Raw genomic sequence first — 26,947 nt, forward strand, 5'->3', positions numbered from 1 at the left:
CTGTAGGCTGTCCCCTTTCTTTAAATGGTGTGCGGTCCTCTGACTGTTCCAAACCATCAAAGCTAGGAGTCATGGAAATGTTGTTAGCATTCTTCTAAGAAGAAATCATTTGACATTATTATTTATGTCCTGCAAGATTCTCATTTAGCAGAGCAGCTAAGGATGTGGTCATACGTTGTGCTGAACCAGTGCCTAAAATAATATTGAAGAGAGCTTTCTAAACGTGAGTATGAGAAGTGGAAAAAAGTGGACTGCTACATTATGGAAACTAAATGTTATGTACATTCATTTTTCACAGTGTTTTACTACTGAACTGAACTGGTGACTTGAATGGCATAGTGTGGTTTGTAGCCAAGACATCCTTCTATTTATGATGTGRATAGTTTTAAACTCTTTTTCCATCTTTATGCATAGGAGTCATGTACACTCCTAATGTATTGTTCTATATCAGTGATTTCTAAATAAATACATAAGAAACCAAGACTGCCGTGCTAGAGAAATGCCAGCTTCTGCTGGTACTGTCTGAACAGACAAGAGCTTCTTCACCTCTCACAGTCCCGTGCTTTCTAAGGCGTTAGCATATCCCTTAGTAGTTAATACTGTGTATTTCTTATGAATGTGTATTTATTTCTCCCAGAAATTTCTGTTCTAAATCCTACTTCATAGGTGGTTTTAGTTTCACTGTTTTCTAAATTTTAAGACAAATGCAAATAGTTTATAATGGAAATGGTTTTAGGACTGAATTCAGTGCCCTTTGAAGTACTTYATGTATGTTTTAGAAATGGTGTGTGGGGGGGAACTCTACCTTTTTCTCAGCTGCTTTTTAATTTTGTGAACTTAAGAGTATTTTTCTAGTGCTGTGCACTTTATTCAGTTGTAGATTGTTGTGGCTGAATAAACAGGTATCATGACATCTAAATCTATTGCTTTTTGTTGTTGTTGTTCGTTTCTTTCTAGCTGATWTCTGCCTGGTTTTGTGGGAATAAGATACATGTGATAATGGTGTCTGTGTGCAACTGTCTCAGCCTTAATTCCACRGTCACTTTACAATCTATAGGTTGATTTGTCAGGTACTAGAGTTCTTACGGAAGTTGCATGGCATCAAGTGAGTATAGAGGCAGAGCAAAGCTTTAGGTTGTTTTCCTAGAGTTTCGGGCACTAGCAAATCTATGCAGGAGGGCAAATTTAACAGTGTGTGTGTGTGTGTGTGTGTGTGCCAGTTCACATGAAACAGATTGCTTGCCATGCTTGCAGAATTGGTGCTGATCCTTTTGGGGGGGTGATTGTAGCTGAAATCATAGATTGATCTCTTATCTCTCAGCCACAGAAATGACTTCATCTCAAAACTCGTTTTGGCCTGGTTTCACTTGTGCACAGGATGCAAGTGCAAAAGCGTGCATGCACTCCTACTCGCTTGCGCACACTCACCCTCTCGCCGTTTTTAATCTTCACTGACAGCTAACAACGCAAGCCTGAGAGATGATAGGAAAACAGTAAGAAATTGGTGAGTCTATACAATGACTTGTTTGAAGCAGACTTCAGTGTCAGCCTACAGTGCGGTAGTTGTAATCAGCTGGGAGTAAAACTATTTAAAATGGATTTTGGAGAAAAAACATTTAAGTAGAAAGTGAGTTATTTCCCCCCCCCCCCCTATTTTTTTAAGACATTGGGAGATAATTTTGTGAAAGTGCATTGTRTTATAGATTACATCAGCTCAACAATTTGATATAACTGTACATAATGAAAGGAAATTGCAGGCTATGAGATTTTCTTTAGCCCTTTAACATTGTTCAAGTTTTTTTTTTTTCTTTTTTTTCTTTTTTTCCTGCCTAGGTTGCTTAATGGCAGACGAACTGAATATCATGTCAGCAACTGACTATTAGTCCTTGGCAGAAAGGTTTGCATGGGCATTTGTGACAACCTGGCAATGAAATAATGGTTAGGGTTGGCTGACTTCTACAGAAATAGAAACTTAAATGAGCTCCATCTGAAAGTACTTCCTTTCAAAATACAAGATTATGATAAATGTGTGTGCACGTGCGTGTGTGTGTGTGTGTGTGCGCGTGCACACACATTGCGGGGTTCTCAGCCTTTGTCTTGCAACGCAGCACTACTAAAACTCTGGTAGCTGTGGCAGAAGTCTGGATCCCATCGTCAAAGCTGCACAAAGAGTGCTCTGCAGGCTTAAGGGCTACAAAAGGTGCTTAGTATTAAAGTATTGCTAGATCTATTTTTTTTGTTTGTTTTTTTTTTTTTAGCGTGCTGGAGTCCAGGTAGTTCTACATGAGATTGGTGTTGAGATGCTTCAGCATGGAGCTGAAGGTATCTCAACTCCTATTTGCGTATATAATATGGGTGGGTACTACCGTGTTGTAGGGTACCACTACTCTAAATTACCAAAAAAAGTAAGCTTTGACATGGTGCTAAAYGTTTGCCTGACTACAAGTAATGTATTATTTTAAAAATTCTGGAAATCTGTTGTGCTTGTCTGCCACTYGGATTGGGAAGAATCCATCTGTTTGCTCCAGGGACTGTCTTTTTCTGAACATAAGAATGCAAAGCAAGTTCATAAATCCCTCTGCAAGAAGATGGAGAATAAGCAGCCAACAATGGTGACAAGTATAGATGGGATTGGAAAATTCTCACAGGCTGCTCTCAAATCCTGTTTTGTACAGGTAAGCATTACGGAAATTGGGTCTCTAATTACTAGATGACTTTCACTACTGCTAAGCATAAAAAAATTGGAGTGCAACCCAACYGCTTACTGTATTACTGAGCTTGCCTTGATATGCCCTTCTTGTCCCTCACGGCTGCTGTAACGGATGCTTTAGAAAATCAGTTCCRTGCTGAGGAAATTTTTCAGCATTTCATACAGTAGTAAGCATGAGTTTGTTCAACTTTGTGTTCAGTGATACAGATCTTTTCCTTTACAATTGTCTGTAATGTCCTGGCRGAAAAAAAATAGAAGACACTTCTGAAGTTTTAAACTTTTTCCTCTGTTAAGCCAGAGAGTGGTTATGCTTCTTCTGAGGCTGTTGCGTTAGCATGTGAATAACATTAATAGCATAAAAGCATAATAACATTTTGTACAGTGCTAGCWGGGCCAGCACTGTTGGACTGCACTGCTGGTAGCCCCCCAACTAGACACTCCAATAGTCCTTGCAGACATTGGCAGAATTTTAATGAGAAATACTCAAACTGTACAACCAAGAAGCAATGTCAAAACTGACTGTACACAGTGTTTTCTCTAGCCATTGCCTAAAGTGTTAGTTTCATTTCAAAGACCAAGAATATTACAGTTAGTGTATAAAAATGCACAATTCTCTCCCAAGATACTGTACACTGTTCAGCAGGTTAAAAACTGAAAAATCTTCCATTAAAAAAGTCAATACATTATTTGTATACATCAGGGATAGTCTACATGATTGGTTTCATCTAGAAAATATGTGCATTATAAACCACTTCCATGCAATTAAACAATTTCTTCTTTCAAAGGTGGTATAAAAAAACAACACAGCAGTCCTAACCACTAGAACACTGCATGTAAAACAAATGTGCATCTGTTTATTGAATGTGTTAGATGAATAAAATACAGTAACAAAGATTCAAAAAAATGTAAATTTTTGTTTCTACAAATATCAAAAGATAGTGATAATGTGAACAGCGTGCAATTGTCATTGTAGGCAAAGTGCCTTTTCAACTGCATGTTTATCCTGCTAACCCATGACAGATTGCTGTGTGCAACATTACTGTTATGTAGCTTCTGCATCTAATCATTCAGTAGTTTTTTTGACTTGTATTTGATGAGCTCATAAGCTTAAGACCACCGTAGCTATAAAAAAATGTATCTATTGCATCAAAGTATAAACTGTCTTGCTTATAGCTTAAAAATCTATAGAAAAAGTTTGTTTTCTGTACAAAAAAGTTGAAATTTTGTCAAGATATACATTTTGGGATGTGAAATTTAACACAGTCCCTGTGATAGGGAAGGGAGGCTATGAAAGTGAGGCATTATTTAGCTGCAGCAGAGTTGGGCATTGGTGCGTAGGACGCGCAGGTGCTGTAGTGGCTGGTTTGGGGAACTAATACAGTAGACAAGTTTTTGTATTTAATCACCATTTGATTGATGCTAGCAGCATGAAAGTAAGCACCGCAGAGAGTGTATTTTGGTATAGCTGAAGATTCACAGGCTGCTTTCTAAGTTGGTGGAGGACCATTGGTATATCTCAGCATGGGATAGAAAGATCGGGCAAAGTTGTTTGCCTGCGTGCAGCTGTAGTCTTCCTCAGAAGATGGAATCATGCAAGCCAGAAGCAAAAGCAGTAGAAAAAACAACTGAAGGGGTAAAGCTGCTCGTAATACACGGTAGAAGAAGGAGGGGGACCGAGGAACTGCTTGAGTAGTAGTACGTGGATGGCTTTCACCTCTGAAAAGGAAGAAACATAAAAGCACTTTAGAGTTTAAACGAAATCAGTTGTTTTAAATCCCTCTCTAGGGTTCACACTGYCCTTACAAGATGCAGAGCTGTATCGCTACAGAAAAATGCAATGCACATAAAAAAAAATTAAATAAAACTTGAAAGCATGCAAAACTGCTCAGCAGGAAGCTAGCCGTTGCCTTGAGTTTTCCTTCCTTATTAYAGAAAAAATTTCTTTGTAATAGCTCAGATCAGTAGGATTTTACTCTATTTTTTGATTTGCAAACTCAATTTTCCCAGCAGAGGAACAAATCACTCTAAATGCCTGCTAAAGTATAAGGAAAGCCACCATTCAGGCTGATTAGGCTCCATTCTGCCAGAGCATTAGAGAGATTGGTCCTTTGAATAGACTTTAGGTACTGGATGCACAGCACTCTCTCTCTGTCCTTCATGGTCAGTTTTTAGTAAGTGGCTCTGAGTTGCAAGTTTCTTTGTTCAGGTATGCTAGTGGGATTAAAGGAAGATTTAAAATTAAAATATTCCTCAATTTGGCACAAAAAAAAATATTTCTCAAGAGTAAAGACAAGCAAAGTGCAGAGGCTTAGGAGCAGGGTTGCTAAAGGAAAACAGTTCCCCAAGGTGCAGCCCTGAACTTGTAGGCAAAGGAGACACTACAGGTAAGCATGAATTGCCTCCACCTGTAAGTTAACGTATGACAAACAGCTGCCTCTAGTTTCATTGAGTGAGTCTTGTACTCAGCTTGCCTCTGCCATTACTACTCTTCTTTAAAGAGATCAGGATAAGATAAAATACTACCTGGTACTGCTGTTGCTTTTGCCAGCTACAGTTCTCTGTACAGTGGCCTGTTGAGAGAAACAGCTTTTATTATCCAGGTTTGACAAACTATAGCAAAGAATTTCTCTTTCTCAAAAAAGACAGCTGAAACAAAATTTTAAGTCCTATTGTACATTCTGTAATAAGATATGCATCTAAAAGGTAAAATAATTACATCTGAGAAATTTGTAGGCTAAATATGTCCAAATATGTCATATGCTAACAGTATAAATATCAGGAAAAAAAAATACTTGCCTTCTTTACAGGAGGGCTGGATTTCACTGCCACTGGAGGATAGGCTCCTGAGTCCAGGTCATCTGGAACTGGCAGGAATGCTCTGGTATCCTATAAGGTAACCATACCTTCCTCTTAAAAATGCATCTCAAAACTCACAGTAGATGAAGTGCAAAGAGCCATCTTTCATTGCCTCTCTATAGGTGCACAGCCAGGTACCTCTTTAAGGTGTGCACAACCAGGTGGAAGCAGATGTTCCAATTTTTCTGGCACTAGCAAATGTTTTGCCATGCACAGCCATAAGAAACAGTGCTGGAGCAGATGTGTACTGGTACTAGCTTGAAAGCACCTCACCTGACAACTCTCACTGACGAACAGTGTATTGCTGTGGATTGCTAAACTCCTCCCATGATGTGATATGATTCCATATTTGATATGGATCGTAGGATAATTCAGGTTGGAAGGGACCTCAGGAAGTTTTTCTAGTCCAACCTCCTGCTCAAAGTAGGGTCAGCTATGAGATTAGATCAGGTTACTCAGGACTTTATCCCATCTGATCTTGAAATCCCTGAAGGATGACAACTACACAACCTAGCTGGGCAATCTGTTCCAATACTTGACTAGCCTCATGGTGAAACAGTTTTTCCTTATATCCGTTTCAATTTACGGAAGTGGAAGCACTTATCCATGAACAAGTATTTAAACTCCGACTCACCAGATTTCCTTGTATTGTTTTCAAGTCATGAGAAACTTGCTCAATAAGCTGTTTCAGTTTCTTTCCAATAACATGGACCTTCTCATCAGCTTCAATGTAATCTTCACCATCTAATTTAAGCAGCAGGTAAGTGGAGAGTTCTTGGAGTGAGTTTACTTTAAGCTGCTGTTCCAGTAGCTCTTTCTCCAGTTGCTTAAAAAAAAAAATGGAACAAACAAAAAAACGTCAACAGTTCAAGAAACTATTACTTTCAACTTTGAGGATGTTATCCTCAGCGGATGTTGCCCTAAAAGGATGAACTTTGGAAGGCTTTAAAGAACAACTTAACCTGCCTGACAATCCACAACACATAGGAATGGCTGCTAGTTACATAAGGAATTAAGTTCTCTTAAAAATACTGCTGTACCTGCTCAATACTATGATGTGAAATAGTTCTAGCAGTAATTAAGCCATAGGGACCAGACCTAAACCTTGGATGTGGGCAGTCTTATTCTAGTGTAAAGACTGTCCATGGGAACTTAATTATGATCCCCAGTTCTGGAGAAAATATCCCATATAGACAATCTCTTAGCTAATTTCAGAAACCTGCCACTTGCCTGCCTGCCAAATAGTGCAGGTTCAAGGAGGGGCTGTAGAGAAATAAACGTGGTGTTCATTTTGTGGTGAGCTACTGACTCTTGGGAAGAACCTGAGGTGCCATACATACCATTAGCTCCTTTTGGCATTCCAGTATTGTATGGGGGTCAGCATTTGGATCTGTGATTTGCACTTCATTCCTTCGGCTTTCAGCACTTGCTAACCATAGGAGTAGCTTTTGGCTCTGCTCATGGAAGTCCTGGAGAAACACACAAAGATTTGCACATAAGAGAGAGAAAAAAAACATCTTTGCAGTGCTTTCACCTGGCTTTGCTTATGAATAAAATGAACAACCTGGATTAGAAACAGCTGACAATAACTTCATGATTAGCATAATAAAAGGGTAATATCCAGGTCAAAGATTTTACCAAACCCTTCAAACCCAGCAGAGTCAAGTTTGTACACAAAGAAAACAGCAGACTTGGATTCTGAACCACCATGCCATTAATGTGCAGGAGTTACCCTTCTCCTCTCTCCCCATATTTATCCCTCAGTAGCATTTTAACAAGTTTTCCCGTATAAACTGCATGTTACAGTTACCTGGCAATGCAGTAGGGCTTGCTGCAAACCTTTCCTCCAGCTGTCCAATGCGTGAGTTACTTTCTCCCAACGCAAGTTCACCTGCCGAAGCCTGTTCTGAAGCTCTTTGGACTCCGTGCTGTCTGCTTGCTGGAAGACTTTGTTACTCAGGTTAATTGAAAGCACCACAGCCTTGTAGTTATCAAATGCTTTAAGCAGGTCCTGGTGGGGAAAGCAGATTAGGAGCTTCTATGACTGATTGAATACATCTTGTTTATTTACAATAAAACCATGCACTCAAAAGAATCATAGGTACTGGGGAAAGCTGTTTGCATTTGAAACACTTTTCAGACACCACTAAGGAGCACATTAAGGTAAGTAAGTGGTTCTTTGGTGGTTTTGGTGGGTTTTTTTTGAAAGCCCAGACCTTTCACTTTGAAGAAAATAAGTGTGGTTGGGCCTGCCCTTCACCCTCAGCTGCAAGCATTATGGCTTAATCTACATCTGTCCTTCATTTCCCTGCATTTCTGTCTTTCTTACCACAGATCACCACATGATATGTCCTCTTGTTTATAAAGGCTTATCGACTTTAGWATCCTAAAATAATTTATGTTGAAAAGGACATAAAAAAATCACGGACTCACTGAGGTTGGAAGGGACCTCTGGAGATCATCTGGTCCAACACCCCTGCTTAAGCAGAATCAGCTACAGCAGGTTGCCCAGGACTTCTCCTAACTTCTGCCCATAACTTCTCTATGCAATGTGTTTCAATTTGTGCCTTTGCCTCTTGTCCTGTCACTGGGCACCACTGAGAAGAATGGAGGTCTCTAGTCCATCCTTCTGCTCAAAGCAGGGCCAACTTCAAACTCARAGCAGGTTGCTCAGGGCCTCATCCAGTCAAAATTTTGAGTATCAACCAGGATAGAGATTCCACATCCCCTCTGGGCCCTGTTTCCATACCAGACCACCTGCACTGTGAAAAACTATTTATCATCTATCTAGTCAGATTTTCTGTCATTGCATTTGGCAAGTCTTAAGTCATTTCTTTAGCTTTGTTGTGTGTTTATCTAAAAAAAAAAAAAAAAAAAAAAAAAAAAAACAAAAAACTCTAAAAGCCCTAAAAAAGATTTCAGGTTGAATGGTTTTGTCTGAGAGAGAATAAACTGTCTTGGTAAGGAAATAGAAAGGAAGGGAGAGATTTTTATTTCAGAGTGGCTGCTGTTGTGACCAGGCACATCTGCAAATCTTCGCATATGAAGACAGAAGCATTTTGCTTAACTAGTCTCTTTAGTCCTCTTAGCTGAAAACAGCTTAGCTCCTCTCCCGCATACATGCATTGCTATTAGCTTTCATGCTGCCAATCCCTCCTAGGAGCACAAGAGACAACGATAAAGAGCGTCAGTATCTTGAAATCTCACTTCTCAGTATGCCATAACTTACTTTCAGTTTCTTGACCATTTGCTCCATCATCTGCATGCTGGTGGGAGGCTTCGCTTTTTGCAGCTCTTCCAGCTCTTCCTCAGTTTTATCCAGCCAAACAGAGATGTCGTTGAGATCCGAGTTCAGCTGCTGCCACTGCTGCAAGTTCTGTTTCATCCTGAGTTTATTTCTGAGGTCTTGAGCTTGGATGAGCTCCCATCTATCAATAATGCCTGCAAGTGCCATAACAGCAAATGTTTAAATCATCAATAAGGTGAACATTTTGTAAAACAGGTGCAGTGAGTTTTATAAATAATTTATGCTCCAACCTGCTTAAGGCCAAATAATTCCTACCATGTAAAATTGTTATCCAGACACTGTTTCTTCTTGAGATGATGCAGTCAATAGTTTTTATTACCGGTCAAGTTATCCAAATAGTAATGCTACACAGGGTTCTAAGCATATCAGTTGAAGATGGTTTTAATTCAGCTGGAAAAATAGACTTAAGTGTAAGGAGATGGAATTTAATGAGCCTAGTTGTGACTTGGTAGGCAAAATTAATTAATCATGAGAAAAAAGTATGATCCAGCAGTTAGGACTTGGATTTATGTCTCATCTATTCAGTGCTAYGGGAGATGGAGAATGCCACCTGTACGTTTACTAATATTGTTTCTGGAAGCCCCTCTAGATCTTTCTCAAAGATTTTTCCTATTCACCCCCTTAGAGGACCCTGCCCTAACACACTGATAAAACTAGAGGCATTAACTGAGTAAGCCATTCAYGTAGCTGCATTCTCCTTTCCCACTTGATTTCCTTTTGTTACTGCAGTACAAACATGATCTTATTACAGCTTCTTGCCCTGTTTTGAAGAAATGACCACAGAGAAGAACAGAGTACACTACCAGCTTTGGTCGACAAAGCATTTCTGTAAATGGGAGTTGTAGTGTCTTGTTATATGATGTATCAATGCCTGAGAGAACAAACTATGGCAATTCTGTTTTAGACAGGGATCCACTCCTTGGGTTTGAAATCTGATTAAAAGTCTCTGAATTAGCCAGTATCCAGACAAAAGTAAAATTGTTCCCATTCATTCCAACCAGCAAAGAGATGTAAGTAAAACACATTATAAGTGACAGAAATCTCAGTTCTKACAAAAATATATAAAGGCTGAGAACAGCAAGCACAGTCAATTGAGAAGACATCTCCTTCTCACAAAATACAGCAAAATACATTAACTTGGATCATAGCAGTTCACTTCYATTTTGTTCCCAAGAGGAGTGCACAGCCTTTGTGTCATCTCTGCTTTGTCTCCCTGAGAGTCGTAAGACAAATATCACTGCACCAAAGCCAACCTCATTGCCTGAGCACACCGTACCTGACTGCTTTTCTGCAGCTGCTATATTCACAAGCTCCTGCTCATCTTGGGGTTCTTCATCACTCACGTTAGCAGACGTAATTTGCTCATTGCTGATGCTGCCGCTGCTTGTAGGCCTGAGCTGATTCACCTGGAATGACATTTTGGTGGGTGAGGCCTGGAGGCTAACAAGCTCTTGGCRGGCAAGCGTCACGTGTGTTACGCTGGGGCGGTTGGGCTGATGCTGAGCAATCGCGGATCAGCTTTAGCACTGGGCTGCTGCACCATCGCTAGCGGTTTGTATCGGCCCTCTGTATTTTTTTTTTCGTAAACAGACACACACACCATAGCGATRTTAGTTACTACAAGATCGGAGACATCTGCAAATTACTTGCTTTTGCACGACATGTACCAGACAGCCTACGTTTGCTGACGCTGTTTGCTAGATTCTGGGCCTTGGCAATACTGACTCTAAAGCAATGGATTTGATTAGTGGTGACAAAGGCAGCCAGATACCACTACCAGCACTGGAAGAGTGCTGATGGTAACTGCTGAGCCAGGGGCCTGCTGATGGAACCATGGCAGGGCCTGCTGGGGACCAGCCTTGAGGCTGAGGTATCAATGKGCAATGGCATCTCTCCTCTTGCCACTGCCTTTTGTGCAGTTTTTTTTTTTTCAACATCCAAAAGTGGATTAAATGGTAAGTTGCATGCTAGAAAAGGATCCTTCAAATCAGTCATCTTAGCATGTAAATATATGTAAGTGAGTATCAAGGGAGGATGTTTTCACCCTCACCTTGGACAGTAAAGTCCTCCTAGGCTTGTCCTGCTATAACAATAGAGGAATCRGATTCCTCTAGACACTGACTCTGACCAGGAAGCAATGGGATTGCACTGAGTTGCTTTAAAGCAGTCTTCTGGGGAAGTGGATGGAAGGAGAGACTCTCACTTGCTACCCGAGCCACCAAAAATAACGTCTAATTTTGCATAAAGTGAACACTCTCCCTGCCCCCAATATTTTCCTTGATGCTGGAGGAAGGAAGAGGATGGGGTGACACAGGCACAAACACATACTCTGTGTAGTACGGGTTCAGCGCCCACAAAGTGCCCAACTCACATAGCCTGGCTTATAGGGGGTACTTGTCTCTGGCCCAGACAGCACGTTTCCAACCTTCTCTGCCTGGCTGTATCGGTGTTTCCTGCAGACTGGGCTATCTGGAGAATGCCAGGGATGAGCTTCTGCAACAGATTTTCCTGAAACAAACAAAACCAAAACCATATACCGTGAATGCAAAAGCCCATCTCCACCAGGAAGCTGCTGCTTTGTATTAAGTTAGAAAGCGCTCTGAATAAAATGGCATCAAGTTATGGCATAAAAATGACAGTTTTGCAGCTTTCCTTGCAAAGCATGCACATTTGCAAAACRTAACAGTGTTTCAAAGGTAATGAGATGAGAGCCATGCAGTTATGGAACTTTCTGTTTTCTTCTGGAAATTGTCTGAATACAAGTATGAGTAAAAAAAAAATGAATAAATAAGAAGGCTGCACTGCGGGTWTGGAAAGTTTGCATCCCAACGATATTATCACATATCTGCAATGCATTTTAGGAGGAACAAGTAGAGGCATGTCCTGATTTGGAGAATGTTCATTCTGGATTTAATTGACAGGACACCCATGGGACTGTCATGCACAATGCAAACCACTAAAAATACTTGCAGAGTTGAAACTGTTTTCCTCAGTAATTACGCGACTGAAATCAGAACCAACCCAAAAAAGTGAAACTACCCAGAGCAAACCACCAAGAAAGTACCAAAAGACTTTGGATCAATGCAATGAAATGCACATAAACCACCTTGGCATTTGGCAGGCAAAATCTAAATGGCATGTTTTTGACTGCTTTGTAATGTACATGTGAATACTGCAGCRTAAGAACACCATGGCCGGATGATACATGGTGTCCACACAAGGCAGGAAGTCAGACATTACGTATGAGAAAGGTTGAGGAATACAGCGTGCAGCACAGGGAGATTGCCATGTTCAGACACATGCATTAGCAGGTGCCTACCAGAAGATGCTTTCAAAGTTTTTGTGGTCATTTTAAGATATGCCTCAGGATTTTCAGTGATTTCTACATCTGAAAAAAGAATAATGTCATTTTCCTCACTATTCAGTATTTTCCAGCTATTAAAAAGAAACATTTGAAACAATGAGGGAAAATAAAGACCCCCAAAAAAGGGTGKTTTATTTTTATTTTTTTAAATCRGACATTCTTAAAAAGTAAGTTTTCTAAAAATCATACGTTTCTGAAAATATCAGGTTGGTTTAGACAATACCATTTCCTTTCATCGAGACAGTAATCCTAAGATATAAGATTGCTCACATTTATTAGCAGTGCTTGAAAACCAACCAAGTGGGAGCAAGACCTTGGTCCCCCTTCCCTCCCCTACAGGACGTCCTGCAATTGACCATCTCAAAACAAACACCTGGCAGTTGGGTCTCACCTGACAAAGCACTGTAGTATGTTCCTTCTTCTTCGTCCTCATGAGAGGAAGAGCCCCCCACATCACCTGTGTGATCCCATTCGAGTGGGATGGAGTCGACACTGACAGGGGTCTCACAGCCTGATCTTTCATGACCTTGACTAGGTGGCACAAGGTGACAGAGGGACTGTGGGGAAGATGGCACCTCACTGATGGCCTTCTTATGCCAGGGATCATTCTGGATTTCTCTGGAGTCTTCTGGATCTGTCTCATTTTCAGAAGTCTCTTTTTCATCATCCAGTCCCTAAAAATAAAGAATAATTATGGCATATTAGTAAGAACTATAATAGATGTAGGCTGCTTAAAAAGTTAATGATTGAGCATCACGGTACTACTGGAGACTGTTTTGTGGTCAGCAGACTCCATGTGCCTCAAATTAAAGGGAAGCATAATTTCTGCCGTGTTCCTCTTCTGCCAAAACATTCCTCACATCAGCAACTACCAAGACACTCAGCTACGACCAAAACACTTCTTCATGGTTTGCAGAAAGAGATATCCAGTTCCAAACAGACTCCACAGGTCAGCAGTGAAATGCTGCTCAGAGCAGGTGAACAGCTACTCTCAGATGCTCAGGTTTGTTACTCCCTCTATTTGGCTTTTTAATAGATGTTCTTTCTTTCCAAGCCAAACCAAAAGTAAAGAGCATGCTGTTCCCAATTCAAGGTTGCCATAAGAAAGTAGACAGATGGAGCGTAACAAATAAATCCATAAAGAGATATTCTAAGCACATTACTGAAATTAAAGAAAACAAGTACTGATACAAAAAACAGCAAAAAGCTTTTCAAGCCCTCAAACCACTACCATCTAAATATTAACCTTGTGGATTACTTCCATGCTATTATCTCAATTCTGCAGATGGAGACCCAACAGGAGAGGCATGAGGAAACATGACTGATGACAAAGATTTAGCAAAGCTGGCACAACTACTGAGGCATTCCTGACTCCTTTGAGCAAAATCTAAGCTGCTAGGGATAAGCAATGAACACTGCAGCTCAAACACCAAAATCCTGCCAAAGCATCAAGGTGACTCTTGCTTCTTACAGTATGCCTTGAAGTCAGTCTTCGATGGAACCGGGCAACTCGCCCAAACACTTCCTGACAGTATCTATGTAGTTCTTCCAGTTCATCTTCAATCAGGATAGCATCCAAGGGCTCACTCTTCTGAATCAGCTGCTCCCCAAAAACAATTAGCTGATCAATCTTATTGGTGTTTAACGTTATTTCTTGCTGGAAACCCTATTTGGAACATACAAGAAAAATGATTACTTCTTCAATGCCCCTTTCCAGCCTGAAGTTTGTCCTCCTTTCCTAGCTCAATGCAGTAAAAAATGAAACTGGCAACTGACATTGTTGTCTAATTTCATTTGGTAAACATTTTTTCACCCAAGATGTGCAGAGGTTTGTTTTATTAGCAGGATTACAGTTCCAAATGAAGTGGCATTTTCCACTTGTGYGTACATCAATATGACTGCAGCATCCTGAGCCTGCAGGGGATCAGGGTGTGAGAATTCAGATAATCAGAGTTTCTCCTGTTGTTGGTTACATGCAATCTTAGTAGCAGAGAAGTCCGGGTAACTGGGCCTGCAAAGAGTCTACATACCAACAAAGCTACATCCCAGAACAGTGTAAAGGAAAAAGAGGAAATCAGCACATGACCATGCAACAAGAAACTAGTACGGTCTTTAAAAAAATTACACTCACATGCTACCCTATTYCCCCACAGGAGTGCCAATTACAACCAATGCACCCAAAGAAGAGATCCTAGCTTAAGGCTGGTTCAAAAAAATCTCACTAGAAAGGAGCACCTGGAATTAGGGACGTGGCTTTTACTGTTAACCCACATGTGCTCCTCACRTCAGACACCACCGTCACTGACGCTAAGGTGTTAGGAGAAAACAGCAAGATAGAACCAAGAGTTTGAATCCTGAATCTGTTTAATCTTGCTTCAGAGAATAAGTCTTAGAAGCTTACTGGTATCTTACAACAAATWTAGCCCAACAGAGACCTGCCGGCTATCATGAAGTTCCCGAAAAGAAGATGGTATCAAGAGAGGGCAGCCCAGTATGATCAGCTGGGCTATACTAAACAGTTGTTTTATAAGGATACATACATTTAACTGGCGCATTTTGTCATCAAAGTTACTTTTTGAGAAGTGCTCCACATTCGTCAGCTGGAGGTCCATTTCTGTRAGCCACACAAGGATGCTCTCCCTCGTACCCTCAAACTCATCTCTCCGATTGGTGAAGTGCTGAAGAGCAGGAAGGGAGCCAGTGTTATATTCACTGAATTACAGAGAAAAGATGCTCATAGGAGCCCTCTGAAAATAATATTTTGTTTCAAAATTGCTGTTGACCTTAAAGGACACAAATTAAGCATGTCACATATTAACTGCCCCTTTCCTGCAGTGATGCTGGCATAAAGCATCCCACACTGGTACGCTATTCCTCTGGGAGAGGGAATAAAATTTCAACAGTAAAGAATGCTTATATAAAATGATATTCTTGCTTCCACACTGCATGACAAATACACCTTCTCTCACATCATTATACCATGGCAGCAGTCAATCAGGCTCAGGTTTAAGTATCTCATTTATTTTAAATTTAGAAGAACATTAGACAAAGGAAGCCAGTCCCATTTCTAATTAAACTCAGGTAATTAAAGTTATGGCTTTAAAAGCAGTAGAACAATGGAGAGGCTGGAACATGGATATCCACACAACTAAGTAATGCATCAGTTGGCATGGAAGGCAGGAGATGTTCTCTCTGCTGCCATCTCTCGCAAAAGGCATCATCAGAAGTGCAGCTTTCTGTGCCCCAGTTCTCCTCAGGGGATTTACTGTTCCGGAAGGAGATTAAATAACATCCCAAACATGACAGCTCCTAACTCCACAGCTCAAACCCCTTCATCACTTATCTCACAAACTCACCCACTGGCTTTTGGGACCTAATAATTTTCCCTGACAACTGCTTGTAGCCCTGCTATACTTAAAGCCCTGCTGTATTTAGGGCTGTAGGGCTGTGAAGATGATCMGAGGGCTGGAGCACCTGCCCTACGAGGAACGGCTGCGAGAGCTGGGCCTCTTCAGCCTGGGGAAGAGAAGACTGAGGGGGGATCTGATCAGTGTGTACAAGTACCTGAASGGAGGGTGTCGGGGGACGGGGCCAAACTCTTTTCAGTTGTCCCGTGTGACAGGACAAGAGGCAATGGGCAGAAATTGAAGCACAGGAAGTTCCGCCTGACCGTGAGGGGGAATTTCTTCCCTGTGAGAGTGATGGAGCACTGGAACAGGTTGCCCAGAGAGGTTGTGGAGTCTCCTTGTCTGGAGCTCTTCAAGGCCTGCCTGGACACAACCCTGTCTAACATGCTCTAGGTGGCCCTGCTGAGCGGGGAGGTTGGACTAGGTGATCTCCAGAGGTCCCTTCCAACCTTACTGATTCTATGATTCTGTGATTTAAAAATCAGATAGCAGCAAGTTTCTCCTACTGCACAGCACAGGAAATCTGCTCAAAAATATTTTTAACTAGACTAGARAAAAGTCACCCTCAGCAGCAGTACAGCTCTCTGAAGCATCACAAATAAACCCTCTGACAGCATTCCTGTCAGCACAGAGTGCAGCACAAGGCAGGGACAGCAGCATGTCCCTCCATCACATCTCCATGGTTGAAGGCTTTGCAAGTAGATCATAAGTTAGCGTTAAGCAGAGCTGCATTGTGAACTCCTTTTCTGCATTTGTTCTCTGCCCCTCATTTATGGAAAGATGCAAGTGCATGAAGGCATCCAGCCATGACAGGGCTAGATTAGACAAGTGGACTGGAGCAGCAGTAATGCCTACAACGAACCTTTCAAAATTCGCAGTTGTTCTTTACCTATGCTTCTTTGGTTAACAGGAACTCCTTTGCAAAGGACATACGTACGTCATATAGACAGTGACCTCTTTCAGAGCTGCTCTCCCACATTGATAACTCAAGCCCACTAAGGCTGAAACACAAATCAGCACAAGATGGTTGCTCAAGTATGTGTTTTGCCCTTGGTAATTCCTATAGGAATCTTTAAGAGCTTCTCACTGTCTCCTACTCCACCATGCAACTACCTTGAGTCTCCTCAGAATGGCAGCGACTCGTTTCTGAAGGTTATCCCAGCGCTGGTTGCCCTCGTGTACCATCTGTTTSAGCTTACTGGCTGAGTCGGTCCGGTTCTCTCGTGCGAGGCGTCTATACTGCTTATTGATCAGCTCCAACTGAGTGAGTCGYTCGTGGATTTGCCGTTGGAAAGCCTGCAAGGCAAATTGACAAACTTGCATCCCTTGCCAATAAGAGAAAGGATTGGTGTGATACTATCTATCTATCAAGATGATGATGCCCCTTCCCCTCAAAAAACAGACTTTACAGCATCTTCARAATTAAATCCAGAGAAGGCCCCATATTTTAAATCATCAAAATCAACTCTCTCTGCTCAGATTCAGCTCTTTGGGGAGGTGGGGGGGAGAGAAAGTCAGCCCGCAGAGGTGTCCTGCCTATAGAAAGCGAAAGTTATAACTTCTAGGCAATATCTTGTCAGTTCTGAGTATTGGATTCTCTACATACAAAGATTCTGGAGGCAAATGAATCAGTTAGCTGCTTAGCAGCCATGCACCAGTTAAGTTATTTGTGTTCTCTTTASCACCACTTCCAAACAGCCAAAAGGGTCTTTCAGAGATCCAGGCATTTCACATAGACAATAAGTATTCAGCAACCTGATAATTCAGCCAGCTGGTGAGCATAAAAAACCTAAATTTAAAGAATTCACCTCAAATTTCTTCAGCTCCTCCTTTGCACGCGTGTACAGAACCTCCGAAGAATGAGGGTTAGCTGCCGTCCTTTCAGCGGATTTCAGCCAATCTTCAAAGCGTGAGTAGTCATCCAAAAACCTCTGCCACAGGCGCCAGGTTTCCTCAATTCTGAAAAGGAAATGCAAAAATGGAAGAGTTTTATCACAAGCTTACCACGCATTTTGCATTTCTTCTTCAATATTCAGTTTTTGGCAAAAGCAAGTATTTCTTCAAAGTGCTGCCACAGACTACTTACTCTAGGAAGGGTCAAAAAAAGAGACTCACTTCATTCGTCTCTCCATAGACATGGCACAAATGTTTCTCCACCGTCTGTCCAAACTCCTGGTAGTCTGCTGGATGGAGTCACACTCTGTCTCATTAGCACACGCATCTGAATCATGCAGCAGGACTTCACAAATATTAAATACGGATTCCACCCCAGCAGTGTGTTGTTCTATGTCTCGTTGTAGATCCTGTGATGGGAAAAAGARGAGTTTCAGTGGAAGGCAATGTGTACGGCTAGGGTTCAGACAGAAGACCTTTCAAAATGCTGCAGAAGATAGGGAAAGAACAATTTGTTTGTCAGTAAAAGCTTATTTAGCTTTACAGACTAGGCTTGCAGGATGAGCAGTGCAGATGACAGGCTGATAGGACAGGACAGGGAACTGCCACACAAGAAGGGATTGTCCAGCTCTGGCTTCCCAGCAAAAGCTCAATATTTTCATTTAGTCTGAACAGTTTTAATGTGCATTCAAAATCCAAACCTTACACACACTGAAAACACACTGATTTTGACAGTACTAGAAGACAGTATCTCATAAGACACTGTAAGACTTGACAGAGAATTACTATTATATTTTAGTGACTACATGATCACAAGCTGGTACCACAAACTGYGGTGCACAGCATACGCAGAGTCAGTGTTGCACTAATACTCTTATTCCCCCTTCTAGACCTCTTATTTTAACAAATTACTTCAAAAGGCCTGGCAAAAAACCCTCGTCTGATCTACATTACATGTTTCTTTTCCACAGCTTGCATCTCCATCATATTCTAGGCACTCATTCTGTACCTGTAACTATTGATAAAGTCAATTTAAGTGAAGAAGAGAAAAAGAAAGCCTTATTGAAAAGGCAGCTCTGTGCAATACTACCAACTGTGAATGTAAACGAACTGACAATGTATACTACCTTCCCATTATTTCAACCCATTCTTGGCTTCCCTAATGAAGGATGCAGTGAATTCGCTGGAATTACACCAGAACAACAGACGCCAAAGAAAACGCGTTTTACTTACAAGAGCGAACAGGAACTCTCACTAAATGGTATTACTGATTTTAGTGAACAGATAAAGAAGAATTGGTTTTGCTCTAGACTGAAAAAACAGGCACACAGCTTGTAGGCAGCACAAACAGAGTTGAGGGAAGATCTTTACAGAAATCAGTAAGTTGCAAGGGGTTGAGTATCAGCCACTGGCAAGCTCCAGTGGTATTTATATGTGTACCTGAAAGAAGGGCTGAGCCATAAAAAGCCAGAAAATTTGGTTTGTGGGATTTGTGGTAATCTGCAGCTCTAAGCGAAGTAAAAGCCAAAAATCTCTACATAGATAACAGGCTGCCAGAAGCAGATCCAACATCATTTTTAACAGCTTATTAATGATTCACAGCAGTTTTTTCAGCAAGAGGCAGCTTTTTAACACAGGCTCTACTTCTTGGGGCAGRTTCTACCCCACTACTCTCACCTACAGAGATTCTTCTGATTTCACCGAAATCGCCCTGGATTTAGAGTTATGTTGGTGGAAAACGAGAATTTGTTCCAGAGACTATAAAAWCATCCTTACTTGCACTACGCGATCTTGCTGACACTCTCTCATTACTTTTGGTCGTGCCTGGGCTCACGCAATAGCGCCAGGCAGAACGCTCGCGGTTATCAAAGCTGCCTATTCCCAACGGCTTAACTGCGTTACGTCGCGAGAGAAACGCCAAGAACATAACATCGGTGCCCACAGGTACTTTTCCATCAACTCTGCACAGCATTGCCCAGTGAGCTTAAACAGACTACACGATGCTAGACCTCTCCTGCAAACAGCTTTTAGATTTTAAAATGAATATTATTCGTGTTTCAAATCTTAAGCCTTTAACTGTACAAGCACACCATAAAAGTCTCTGGATGCACAAATGCACAACGCTTTCAAACTTCGTTGTTCAAGACAGAACGGGTAAAACTCCAGCCATGGATGTCACACCAAAGAWGCCTATGAGGCATATTTCTCACGATCACTCCACACTTGTCAAAGTAATTGCTGAGATAAAACCAGGAAAGAGCTCTTTACTTGTTGCATTTGGGTAAGAGTCTTGCTAAAGCTTAGCAAAAAAGCCCCCCCCCCTTTTTTTTACTGTGCTTTTTTTTCAGCACAGACTTCTTATATCCAGCCTCCTTAAAGTTAACGGTAGGAGGAGACTAGAGGTGCTCTAAGGCCTGTTGCTTGAAACAGAACCCAAACAACAAGCAGTGAGTGGCTCTGAGGAGTCAGCGATGTCTCTCCAGCAAGCTACAGCTTGAACGCTCATAATAAAAACACATKAGTTAAGACACAATTCTTCCGTGCTCCTTGTCTTTGCCTGGCATAACTTATCACAGCCTTTGAGAATGCAAAGGGTTTTATGAGAAGAAAACATTCCCTTGCCGTTTGCATGACTAATCGCATTGTAGGTTAAACCATTAGATGCTGGGAGTCAACGTTTCTGGTGTTTGACCACCCCCTGGCAAGGAGGAGGTGGCCTCTATGGCAATGCCGTGGCTGTGTGTGCTCGGCTCCCGGGGAGGGAGAAGGAAGCCCTCAGGTCTCTGTCTCTCAGAGTTTTTTTTTCTCAGACAAGAGCAGGGACCAGTGGGAGAGAAGAAGGGATGGGTTAYCCACCCCTAGGTGTTCTTTAAGGGCAGATGCCGTAAAGCTTCTGCATTTGATAGTTTATTCTTAATGCTCAGTTTTAGGGCAAATACCCCTGTTTATGCCAGTGGCCAGAGGACAGTCTCTGGAGCTCTGTTTTACAGCAATAGTGATTTTCAGTGTCCCGAGGGAACCCCACTTTGAGCCTGTGCAGACTCAAAGCACAGTCCTGAGCAAGGAGTGACGCAGGTTATGCCATTCCACCAGCAAACCTCACCTGGTGCCTCAAAGAAGCTCCTTTTCCTTCTCTWACTGTTGCAGAGAGAAATTTATTCCAGGACTATCCATCTCATCCCACACTTCCACTTGGTGGGGACAGCTGGCAAGTTCAGCTGTGTCCAGTACTTGGCATYTTCAGCATTTAAAATCAACATAGATTGTGAGGATCCCCCCTCCGCCGCTCTCTTGGTGAAATGCCTACACGCACTCAACCAAGGCCTGATAGGGCTCAGTTGGGTCACGCTTATGCCTCAGCAGGATTCACGCACCATCTCACCCAACCCGGAGGGGATTTTCAGAGCCTATCTCCCAATCAGGCCTCAGTCAAAGGTATGTTTGCACAAGTCCCTCCTCCAAAGCTCAAACAAGCATCCTTTTCTGCCAAGCCTGCTTTGCTGTTTGCAAGGGGGGAAAAGGAGTGAGCAGTGTATCAAATCACTGCACTTAAATCCATCACAGCCAGTTTGTAGAAAAAACAGTATTCAGGCCTTGCAGTGCTGAGCTTAAGTTATCCTCAAGGATTTAGCCCGCCACCTGCATCCCTGTCTAGCCTTTAGGAAGTCTGCTGTATTTAACCAAATAAAAACTATCAAAAATGCTGCAAATCAACATTAAGCCAAATTTGTCCCTGTAAAGTGACTTGGCAGAGAAATGCAGTGAAATGCAAACAGTTAGAAGTTCTGGTTAAAGAAAAGAAATAGATGATTTGAAACCAGGACCAGCTGTAATCAGTAACATTTGAGCTCATTTTACTTCGGCTGCTCTTATTTCCCACCTGCTGCTCTGCCAGTCTTTTCTGGATTTCTTGATCATCACATATGTCGTAAACAACAGGCTTGGAGAGCTCAGACTCAATGCGGGCCAGCCAGGTGCGAAGGTTACTCATGTTTTTGTCCAACAGTTGTATAAAAGCAAAAGTTTCCTTCAGTTTCTTCACCCTAAAGAAACCAGGAAGAATATTTTGTTAAAAAGATCTGCAGTCAGTAGAAATGATGTTAGCAGGAGGTGATGACATCTGTCATGGATTTATGAAGCTACTTACTGTCACACCAAGCTGTTGTCTGTAAATCAGAGCCATGTTTCAGTCAAAACCTACCTAAATTTGCTCAGCAGGCTCTGCTCTACAGTTGCAGAAGGGTCCTGTGTGAATTATTCAATGAAACTAAATGAGCAGAGTGAATTTTTGTAGCCTCATTAATTTGCAAGTGAGCTCTTCAGGCAATTCCTGGACATTTGTCTAAGTGGACGTTTGTACCGAAACATGCCTCAGTTAAACTAAAATGGATTTTCAGGGATCCTCCAAGAGCCCAATTCTCCTATCACGAATGATGTTGAATGGTTTCTTCATTGACCATCAGACCCTGCTGAGCAAGGCCGCGCTCAGCCAGCAGGGCAGGATCATGCCCAGATGACAACACCCTAGGGAGCAGGCACACAGATGCGGACAGGAGAGGAGAAGACCTGAGCAGCAGCAGCTGTAGCCTTACAGCACTACAATGACATTAAAAGCTCTTCTAAACAACATGCTGAAATGTGTGGAGAGGTGCAAGACTCTCCTGGTGGGTGAAAATGAAAAGAAGGATGCAGAAGAGAAAGAATATCCAACAACTAGAGTGAGTGGTACAGCAGACAGGCAAATGTACTGCTGTGACCATTTACTGCTCTTACAGCTCTTTGTAGCACAGCTCTCAAAGCACAGGCAAACCTCGTCTTGATTTCCAGCCTTCATGGCACATACCCTTGTCAAAATCCCTTATCAGCCCATGAGATCAGCCTTCTTCATCCTCTCGTATTATTCAAGTAGCATGTTTATACATTTTGGCAAATCTGTCCTTATGTGTTGGAGGAACACCTGTTAAACCACCTCACTGCTCTCCAATCTCTCCTTGAAATTCACATTTTTTGCAATTTGCAATGAAAATTACCAAAAAGCCCAACATCAGGGTGGCATTCTTCTTATTACTTCAGACTGACATCAGAGCTCATCATCTAAACCTTTGGAGTAAACGGAGAAAGAAAAATCTAGATGCTGATTTTCATCAGACCTGTCTTAAATATCCAACTTACAAGATGAGATGAACTAAAAGCACCATTTTCTCCCCATGAACTCCAGTGGCCTAGATAACTACTTCAAATATAAACTTCACAGACACAATGTCAAGTGAAATGCTTCCACCCTTGTCCCAGTGAAAAAACATTTATTAGCCAGCATCATTCCCCCACAATATCCATCCTGGCTGATTGTACCCCCTTGGTTGCCTCATTTCAGCCCTGTGCCCTTGTCTCTGGAGCAAGGACCATCTTTTCTTCTGCACCTTGCACAGGATTAAGAGGAAAAATTAAATTTATGAATGAAATCGTGATCAACTATCTGGTCTAGCAACTACCCAGCTGAGCCTCATTATCTAAATTAAACAAAGTGCAAAAAGTCAAAGTATGTATGATGAACCCATTTATTAGCTGCTTTGGCTTATTTGCCAAACTTGCAGGAAACCATCACCAGCTGAACAAAACCAGTAGGTAGGACTGGGAGGGCAGCTTGAACAAGAGGATCACTGAGTGTCCCAAAACATGTGTGTGTGTGGAGGAGTGGTAGGAGCGTACAGGGAAGCTTCATGTGAAGAACCTGCCCATCTGCAAGCAGAATGAGGAGTTTCTTGGTCCACTCTCCTGCCATCCCAACCAGCTTTAGAGGAGAAGGGTCTAAACTGCCTGTGGTTGAGCGGCTTTTGCAGTTGCCTGTTCTAGGATATGATACAATGACAAGAAATATGCAGGACAGCTAATCCTTGGTGAATATGCCACCTTCTAAGCACCAACAGATCTTATTAGTAATCTTAAGGTGATCAAACAGGTCACGTATGTCAGCTAGATGCTCTTGATTTAAGGTAATTCACTTATGGAGGATAGGTGGGAAAGATCCTGCTGTCCTTGTTCAGTCCCTATTGGTTACAGTGAGGGTACAGAGTAAGGCCAACAAACTTTGATTTTCATATGAATTAGCAGCATGAAAAGCAGATTTCCCTGATTCTTGGCCCAAAAGGGCCAGGCAGCACTTTCAGTTATTTTATGAGGAGTACAAGAACCAGGACAGGAATGTGCGAGTGAGAAGAGCATAGTCCTGCACTGGGACTACTGGCACGTATTTAGCAACTCTGCAAAACGTGGACTAGTCTTGCATGGTTGATGCAACCCTGCAAGTCAGCCTGAAGGATTTGGCCAAACCTGTGGTCCACCTTGTTCCTGTCTTGCACTCACAAAGCCACCAATACTGGTGTAAAGTGCAAAACAGCTGCCTCTGTCCCTCTGCGCTGATGGTGCTTTCCACTGCTGCAACTGATACAGAAACGCAGTTATGGAAGAAGCCAGCAGATGACAGAAATGTTTAGCTGCTCTGGCTTTCCTTAACGAGCTGTTCTCAGACCTCTGCTCTGAACCCTGTATGCAGAAGTATCTAGCTGCTGAACCAATACTCCTGCCCCTGGTCCTGCTTCTAGTAAGTGGTACTCAGTGAACATGTCACACTCTGGGTAATTACACAGCATTTTCTCATGCTTTCATGGCCTGGCAGCAGCGCACCCAGAAGATCTCATTCTCCTTCCGCTCTCTGTCCTGCTCCTGTCCCACCAGCCAATTTTGATCCAGTTGGTTATAATGCTCAGCACGTCCTGCTGGCCCTTAGGCATGTGGCTTATCAAATACAGGTGATAGGAGAGCACTTCCCCCTAAAGAGATGGGACGATGCAGACTCTGCATGGAGCACTGAAGGGAGGAACCACTAGAAGCTCCAGGCTCGAGGAAGAGTTTGAGCCAAACGTGTACACAGTTAATTCGGCACTGCTTCAGGCCAATTGGAAGAAAAGCAAGGCTAGATCACCGCACTGACCCTGACGTTCAACGGCAATTTAGTCTTTGCATACTCTTGTTATGTTACCAGGCCTGATTCCCCCCAAGATAAGCCACCTGATCTACCCCTCCTACTAGAGGGAGTACAGTCCTGTGGACCATGCCCAGCCTGCTACACACAAATCTGTCCACCAAGATGACTGCAACAGAGACTCCTTGAAAACTTGCTCCAGTTCACAACCTGCTATGCACCACTGACTTTTCCCATGGGAAAAGCAGGACTGTTCCCCTACAAAGGTAACCACTGCTGTCTTGAACGAGTGCTCTTTTGCAGGGGCTTTTTTGCAAGACATACATGTTGAGACCATCCTATGCCACAGCTTCCTTGTTGGCACTACAGTTACCATGCTGTTTTCAGTATTGTCTCCATACTTCCTTACTCCCTTTTCTGTCTGTAGTCACCTTTTTCCTGTCTTGAGGTTGCATTATAAAAAAAAATCATGAGTTACAAGCCATCTTTCTTCAGTTAACATGCTGGATGACAAGCAGGTGAATACAGACAAGGAGGTCCAAAGCAAAATCCAGGCACAGCAGATTATAATTGAACATTTTTATGATTGACAGCACATTCAACAAATAGGAAAAGCAACAGCTCTGGAATCCAAGTGTTTTTTTTCATGAAAAAATACTATTATTATTTTGGCTTGGAAACCACTCCAAAATTCAAGATACAAGTATTATCCTACATATGTGGGGCTGTATCTGCTAATGTTACTAGCAGCAGCCCCAAAGACAGCATTACTGTGGTACTGTGAGCTTATATTTACCTTCTAGCAGTTGCCATTACAGATGCACCAATGTAATTAAGTAATTTAATTGTTTCATATTTTAGATAGAATATGACATTTGTCAGTTGTTTCATCATGCTTAATGCGCCGAGTTATTAATCTCAATCTTGCACTAAACAGTCAGAGAAAAACAAAAACCTGATAGAAGTTTATATTAGTGCAGGGTCTAAATAGGAAGGCAGTCTTCTTCCGATGTCCATGATGACTGATTTTTCTTGTTACAGTCAAGACACACAAAGCCCAAGGTAAAGGGTTGGGCTCCACTGTGAAGAAACAGGTGAGATGACGAGAAAGTTGGGCATCCCCAACAGATGCACAGGAGTCAAAGGAAACTTCCATTTCTCCAGCTATAGCTCAAAGAATAACAGGAAAAAAAAAACCCACCTATCCCCATAGAAGTCATGCATTTACAACTACCACGCTCAGCTTGSCTACTTGCAATAATCTTGCAAATTATTTGCTGTTTACAGAAAAGAAACCTTGTGAACACTTTTGAGGTGCAGCCTGAGAGGGTTATTTGTCCCGAAAGATAAGAGACCTCTTCAGAGCTGGGCAGGGGTCTGCGAGCCACCAAGCCTGGGGCAGAAGCTGCCCTGTGTCGAGGTGGCCAATCACCCAACATCCACTGAGTCCAATCACCCAACACCTGCTGAACTACAGCTGTAAGAGTTCCTCAGAGGACATGAGCTCCTCCCAGTTACCTACAGAGTAAAAGGGATTGACACCATAAATGATTGACTTCCTCCTCTACAAAGTACGATTCTCATGTTATTTGGTCACACGGGCAAAACTTAACGTTTAGTGGATAAAGGCCTAGCTGTACACAGGTCGTTTCCCAATGCCAGCTGGCCAAAAACCAAAGCATCACCATCACCATAAAAAGACCAATAAACTCAAACACCTCCCATAATTAAGTTGGGCCTACTGCAGAGCGTTTCCCGATTCAAGGGTGCACACWGACGCACGCGCTAGGCAGCCGGGATAAACCAACAAAGCCAGCTTCTCAGTGTCTTAATCTTTACACCAAAATACGAGCGGCAGGAAAAGACAGACCAGAACTAGGAGATTATAACCAAAAACTGGTTGCAAAAGCAAACAGGAGCACTGACTGCCCTGACCCGAACCGGGGATGGGGCTTGGCGCACCGCGGCCGATGCCGCCAGTTAGCACCAGTCACGCACCAGTTAGCACCAGTCACCAGTTTCAGGCTGAACAGCCCCTGCTCCGAGCGGCAGCGCCCGGTTGTAGGAGGCGCCTCCCGGCTGCCCGAAACGCGCTCGCCCAAACGCGGGGCTGCGCCAAGCGCCGGCCAGGTGCGCCCGGCTGCCCGGCAGCGCTGCAGGGCCGCGTCCCGCGGGCGCGCTCGGCGGCGCGAGCATCGCTCAGGCCGGGCAGCCACGGGCTGAAATTGCCCTGCCAGCTGCCAGGATTGTCACCGGCTTTCCTGGATGCACGGGGGAGGTAAAAATTAAAAAATAAAATAAAATAAAATAAATAAAAGCGGGGTGGGGGGGCCCAAACCTTTGTTCAGGAGCTCTAGCGTGCGAGGGATGAAAGACCCGGCGGCGAGAGGCGGCGCCGTGCGCGGGTCCCCCCCGGCGCGGCTCGGCC

General features: G+C 42.7%; 1 protein-coding gene across 1 annotated transcript in view; it reads right to left on the reverse strand.

Annotated features, from left to right (window-relative positions):
* Positions 1-3,159: 3,159 nt before the first annotated feature.
* The window catches only part of SYNE2 (spectrin repeat containing nuclear envelope protein 2), a 173,736-nt gene continuing 149,948 nt past the window's right edge, over positions 3,160-26,947 (reverse strand). Inside the window, exons 103-119 of the mRNA XM_085315029.1 lie at positions 21,418-21,580; positions 17,760-17,947; positions 17,453-17,603; positions 16,758-16,940; positions 14,778-14,915; positions 13,709-13,903; positions 12,629-12,911; positions 12,193-12,261; positions 11,245-11,381; positions 10,150-10,279; positions 8,796-9,007; positions 7,377-7,577; positions 6,907-7,035; positions 6,201-6,392; positions 5,507-5,596; positions 5,234-5,280; positions 3,160-4,426 (exon numbers count right to left, since the gene is read on the reverse strand). Coding sequence (XP_085171155.1) covers positions 4,198-4,426; positions 5,234-5,280; positions 5,507-5,596; positions 6,201-6,392; positions 6,907-7,035; positions 7,377-7,577; positions 8,796-9,007; positions 10,150-10,279; positions 11,245-11,381; positions 12,193-12,261; positions 12,629-12,911; positions 13,709-13,903; positions 14,778-14,915; positions 16,758-16,940; positions 17,453-17,603; positions 17,760-17,947; positions 21,418-21,580 — 2,737 coding nt within the window. The 3' untranslated portion in view covers positions 3,160-4,197. The remainder of the gene's footprint in view (positions 4,427-5,233; positions 5,281-5,506; positions 5,597-6,200; positions 6,393-6,906; positions 7,036-7,376; positions 7,578-8,795; positions 9,008-10,149; positions 10,280-11,244; positions 11,382-12,192; positions 12,262-12,628; positions 12,912-13,708; positions 13,904-14,777; positions 14,916-16,757; positions 16,941-17,452; positions 17,604-17,759; positions 17,948-21,417; positions 21,581-26,947) is intronic.

Source organism: Rhea americana, unplaced genomic scaffold, assembly GCF_003343005.1.
Source record: "Rhea americana isolate MKP2758 unplaced genomic scaffold, rheAme1 scaffold_42, whole genome shotgun sequence".
NCBI lineage: Eukaryota > Metazoa > Chordata > Aves > Rheiformes > Rheidae > Rhea > Rhea americana.